The sequence below is a fragment of the Neophocaena asiaeorientalis genome, unplaced genomic scaffold (genome assembly GCF_003031525.2).
Source record: "Neophocaena asiaeorientalis asiaeorientalis breed wild unplaced genomic scaffold, Neophocaena_asiaeorientalis_V1.1 scaffold259, whole genome shotgun sequence".
NCBI lineage: Eukaryota > Metazoa > Chordata > Mammalia > Artiodactyla > Phocoenidae > Neophocaena > Neophocaena asiaeorientalis.
This window is the reverse complement of record NW_020172985.1, coordinates 714,073-719,758: the sequence shown is the minus strand read 5'-3', so window position 1 is coordinate 719,758 and position 5,686 is coordinate 714,073. Positions and strand designations below refer to the sequence as shown.

The 5,686-nt window shown below is 43.1% G+C and overlaps 1 protein-coding gene across 1 annotated transcript; it reads right to left on the bottom strand.

Moving 5' to 3' along the window:
* Positions 1-1,444: 1,444 nt before the first annotated feature.
* On the bottom strand, positions 1,445-3,610 carry LOC112397865 (mediator of RNA polymerase II transcription subunit 14). The gene has a single exon (XM_024742148.1). It carries the CDS (start codon positions 3,428-3,430, stop codon positions 1,445-1,447), a length of 1,986 nt encoding a protein of 661 aa, XP_024597916.1. The 5' UTR covers positions 3,431-3,610.
* Positions 3,611-5,686: the final 2,076 nt, after the last annotated feature.

The window sequence follows — 5,686 nt, the reverse complement described above, 5'->3', positions numbered from 1 at the left end:
AGTGCGTGGGAATATAAACAGAACAAGATTGATAATTCTTGAAGCTGGAATGATGGGCACACAGGGTTCATTATAATCTCTTTTGTTTAAGTTTTTAAAATAGTGGTAGGGCTTCCCTGGTGGCGCAGTGGTTGAGAGTCCGCCTGCTGATGCGGGGAACACGGGTTCGTGCTCCGGTCCGGGAGGATCCCACATGCTGCGGTAAAAAAAAAAAAAAAAAAAAAAAAAAAATAGGGGTAAAATTATAATTGTTTCTTAATTTTTTCTCAATATAAAAACATCTAAATATACATAAAAGGTAAAAGTGAACACCCATATAACGACGATGTATTTGACAATGTTAATGTTTTATTATATTTATTTACCCACATCTATCTTTCTATACATTTATCCATCTTATTTTTGATGCATTTCAAAGGAATTTGCAGACTTCATTACACTTCACTCCTTAACACTATAGCATGCATATCATAAACCTCAAAATTTTTTACCATTTCTTTTTTTAAGGTAAAATTTACTTACAGTGAAATCATATATTTACTATATGTAAACATATCATATATTTACTATGTAAAATAACATTAATATAATCTACACAAAATACATATTATTTACATTTGGCCTTATATATTTTTTTTCACTTTTTTTAACCTAGTTTTATTAAATATTGCTTCTTTGGGGTGTGTTTATAACAACTCCCAGAACATTTTCATGTAAGGATTCAAAGCGGTCATATTAAAATACAGCTTCAATATAAAGTTTATCACAGTTTTACAGTATTCAAAAATGACAGACCTGCCTTAAAAAACAAAACCCCAAAAAGGACTATTACACCCAAAACATAAGAAAACAATTAAATAAACAAGTTTGGCATTTCCATGATTTTATAGTATAAAACAGAATATTAAATCTATTACTGGCAAACGGACACTGACGTATTACCTAGTTTGAAATGTGTCCCATTTAAACACACTATACAAGTTCACTATACAAAAGATTGATGGTCTTTTTGATGAAAGAAGTGCACCCTGAAAATTTTTCCCACTTTAGAATAGTCAGCTCTTAAAGTCAAAAAAGTCCTTTTGCTTTTTTAAACTGAAGGCTGAAATTCAGATTTTTTTGTTGTTGTTTTGTCTCTTTTGTCAGCCTTCCTGGTTTAAAAACAATAGTGTCTATGGACGCCCACCAGGGGGCAGTGTAAGATTAGCCATTAAATCACGAACAGCTGCAAATATTGTGCATTCACCTTGTCGTGGTGGGTTCATCTCTGCAAACCTCTTCAGAATGTTGCTGACCATCATGGGAGCAGCAACAGAAGAGTTCTGCTGTCTGGGAATGTCTGCCTGCTGGGTGGTACCTGAAGCCATGTCATAAATGATTGGAACTATAATACTAACAGGTTCTTGGGGAGGGACCGATGTTTTCTGAGTTAGCTGAAGAAAAATTAGCTCAGCTCCAACCGAAGTCCTACAAATGGCATATTTGTATCACACATAGCAACAAAGTGAGCTAGAACTTTATTGAAGGCACACATTTCTCCTGATCGTTTGGTTTTCTTGGGTTCTACTGGACACAGATCATCAGACAACTTGCGCTTGGTACTGCTTCTAGGCTGTTTCCCGTTTTTTGTACGATAAACTAATTCCTGGATGTTTTCCTTGAACTGCTGCAGCAGGAGGGCCATGACAGGGCTGTCTTCACGATCTGCAGCATTCACAGACATGAAGTAGTACTTGTATGACAGCTGTGTGGGTTTATCGGGAACTTCCAACATCTCCACAACAATGTAGTACTGTGGAAGACGGGTAAGCTTAATGAACAGCTTATTCTTAGAAAGGTTTCCAATAGGATGGGTTGAATAATTGGACAGCTGCAATGTTTCACTGCTTATTGTAGGCAAGTGTTTTATAGATTGTTTGCAACGCTGTTGTCCAAGCCAAAACTTAAGTTGCTGAATCCAAGGAATGATCCGTTTCATATCATCATTCACAGACTTCTCCATGTCATCTAGTGTGGCCTGGTCAAGTCCGTAAAGCATCAACTGGAACATTCCAGAATGCAAATCTACAAAAATGTGTAGACACTCCGAATTACCACAGGGCTCCAAGATGGGAACAACAAGAGCTGGAAGTGCAGTCTCTATGGAAGAATTTTCATTGGCATTGAAACCTCTAAGAATGGCCTTCAGTTCCTGGAGCTTCTGAAGAGCTCGTGCATGGACACTGTCAATCAGGAGTTTTTCTATTGATAAATGATCAATCTTCATGGCTCTTTCTACTAATTTGGAATCAGAAGCTGGCAAAGGAGGATCATGAAAAATCTGTAAAGGCTTGGAGACATCATTCTCATCAATTTTAATTGTAACTTTGTGAACAGATGCTGTTCCTGTTTTTCTCCCAAGAACCTGTTGATTCCAAACTGAGAGGGAGAGGCACTTTCCTGCATGATACCTTTCCACCTGTACGAGGTCTCCCCACCGCTCGCGGATTAACATTAGAGTTTGGGAATGTAGCACTTCTAACTGAAGTGATAAGCAGAAAGAATGCAGGCAGTTGTACATGTCCTGAAGAGGTTTCTCATCAGCAAGGAGCCTAGACTGTACCAGCTGATGGATAAAGTTGATCTGCATACTATGAACCAAGGCTCGCCCATCTCCTGTTTCCTTATCCTCAACTAGAATTTCTAGCTTGAGAAGACGCCAGGGAACATCAGGTTCATCTCCCATCACAGTCAAGGTGGCTTCAAATTCTCCTTCCACTCGAAACTTCACTCGGCCATTTGCAACTGTAAGATTTGCTAACTGAGGAGGAAGATCTGTTGTTACAAGTCGATGTCTAAGAATCTGGTTCAGCTGGTGAAGTGTAGCTTGTTTCTCAATTTTGGTAATTGGGTCTGGAGGAATAATTTTATCCCTAATGCAGGTTGGCAGCTGTGGGTAAGACCCAGTAGTCAGTACATCAATAGCATATGGGATGGCGAAACTAGGCAGGCGTGCATGGACCAGAGCATCTCTAGCTAATGAGGCCAGGCGATCAGCAGTATCCACAAACAGGATGGCTTGCTGATCTAAGAAGCTCGAGATCATCGCACATTTTTCCACTTTGCCAGCATTATTAGCCCATTTTACTAAAGCTAATAATCGAACAAAGAGTTGGCGTGTCCGGCTAGCAAACTGCACTATTTCTATTTTCCTTTCCACATCAGATTTCCTTGGCAGTAGATCAGTCAGCACCATGAGCTCCGAGTAGGCCCGGTGCAGCAGAAATTCGATGAGGGTGCTTAGCCGGTAGCCAGGGCTAGCCGCCGCCGCAGCGGCCGCCGCCACGGCGGCTCCCGGAGGAGGAGGCGCCGGGGCTGACGCGGGGCCGCTGCTGCCCCCTCCGCCGCCTCCGGGCGGGACCAGCTGGTTCTCCAGCTGCACTGGGGCCATCGCGGCGCAGAGCCGGGCTTGGCGCAGCGGCACAAGATGCGGACCTCGAGTCTCCCTCCCGGGCGCTCGGTCACCGCGCCGATGTGGGCGTGGGCGGAGTCGTCGCCGTCGCCGCCGCCGCCGCCGCCGCCGCCGCCGCCGCCGCTTACTACCGCCAGGCCGCCTCTGAACAGGAAGCCGTTGGCCTTATATTTAGACGTTCATAGCATGTTATGTTTGTGTTCTTCCAAAATTCATATGGTGAAACTCTAACCCCACAATGTAATGGTATCTGGAGATGTGGTCTTTGGAAGGTAATTAAGGTTAGATTAGAGTAAGGCATGAGGGCATGAGGGTATCCTCATGATAGGATTAGTGCCCTTATAAGAAGGCCATTAATCCTCACCCTCACCCTCTCCCTGCATGCACCCACTGGGGAAAGGCCATTTAAAGTTATACTGAGAAATCTGCAACCCAAGGAAAGAGTCTTCACTGAGAACTGAATTGGTCAGCACCTTAATCTTGGAATTCCCAGCCTCCAGGACCGTGAGAAAATAAATTTCTGTTGTTTAAGCCACCAGTCTATGGTATTTTGTCATGGCAACCTGAGCACACGAAGACATAGTGTTATTAGGAAGCCACTGAAGGGGTTCATTACATACTTTCTTAAAGAGCACTCTGGCTGAGTGTGGAGGAAGGAATGAAATAGGACAAGAATAGATTCAGGAAGACTGGATAGGAGACTATGACTACTGACTAGACTAGAGGTGATCTTAGCTTGCCTAGAATCATAAGAGCAGAGACCAAAAGAAGCAAGTGAGTACAAGAAATATTTAGGGGGTAAAAGAGACAGGATTTGTTGAGAGCATAAAGCTGTGCCATTGTTGGCTGGTAGTACCACCAGTCACTAAAGTAGGGAACACAGAGAAGAAGCAGGCTTTATTTTTGGAGGGCCAGGTAGGGGGATGGAGGTTGAGTTCAGTTTTGGACATATTCAACTTGAGATGCCTATGAGGTTCAACAGACATTTGGATATATATATCCGGAGCTTTGAGGACAGGGCTGGGCTGGGGATAAACATATGGGGGTCACCAGCATCAAAATTATCATTAAAGCATGGAAACGACTGAGATTGTGTAGGGAGAAGTATGTGAAGGTCATGAGGAACACCATGATTTAAGAAGTGAGTTAGAGGAGCAGGAGTCAGCTAAGGAGAATGAAAAGAAGTGGTAACAGAGGCGCTGAGCCACAGAAGCCCAAAAAAGAAGTTAAATAAACTAAATGTTTAATGGCATTTGGTGAAGACAAACAACTTAATGAATCCCTTCACAACAAGGATGATTTCAAACATACCAGCAGAACATCTGAAATCTGTTGGCCATTGATCTGAGGTTTTCAATGCGTGGTCCCCACAAGCAGCATCAACATCACCTGGGAACCTGTTAGAAATGAAAACTGGGTGGCCCCACCTCATAAACCTACTAAGTCAGAAACCCTGGGGTGTGGCCCAGCAATCTGTTTTAACAAGCCTTCTGGGTGATTCTGATGATCACTAAAGTTTGAGAATCGCTGCTCTAAGCAGTGCTTAGATAGCATCTGACAACCATTCCTTTAAGAACCAATCCCCTTTCCGATAAACACATTTTCCTTTAGCTCTGTTAATACATTCTGCCAAATTGCTAGAGCCTGGGCAGCAAGATTTGGTCAATACCCCATTTATTGTAACACAGATTCTATCCTGATTTTAACGTTCCTGCTCAACAACCAACTACCTACCGCTTCTCCCTCCACTGGGTGTATCTTTTTTGCTTATTCATAACATCTAAATATTTATAATGTCTGCTCCTTCATCGCTTCTCTTTGTGCATTTTTTGCAGTCTCTGATCCTGCTACCAACTGAACAAATCTCTAAATCTCAGTTTAAATTCCTGAGTGACATATATTGTTGGTGAAACCGCAAATTGGTACAATTTAGTAATTTGGCATCATTTATCAGAACAGAAACAGCGCCTTCGACCTAGTAATTCCACTTCTAGGAAATGATCCTACAAAGGTACTTGCACGTGTGCAGAAAAGGGACGCTTTTCGGGTGAGTATGTCGAGGCTGTCTGGGTCAAAGAGGCCTGTTCACACCTCACCTCACACTTGAGTCAGAAGCAGCAGGGGAAGCCCTCACAGCCTCAGCGTCCCGCACGGCCGTCCCCAACACCGGCCCAAGCCGGCTGCGACTTGATTTTCTCTCGCTTTCCGGGAAGGGAGAACGAGTGCCACCGCCAA

Excerpts from the sequence above, each read along its gene's own strand:
- LOC112397865 (XM_024742148.1), bottom strand. The coding sequence starts at position 3,430 with ATGGCCCCAGTGCAGCTGGAGAACCAGCTGGTCCCGCCCGGAGGCGGC.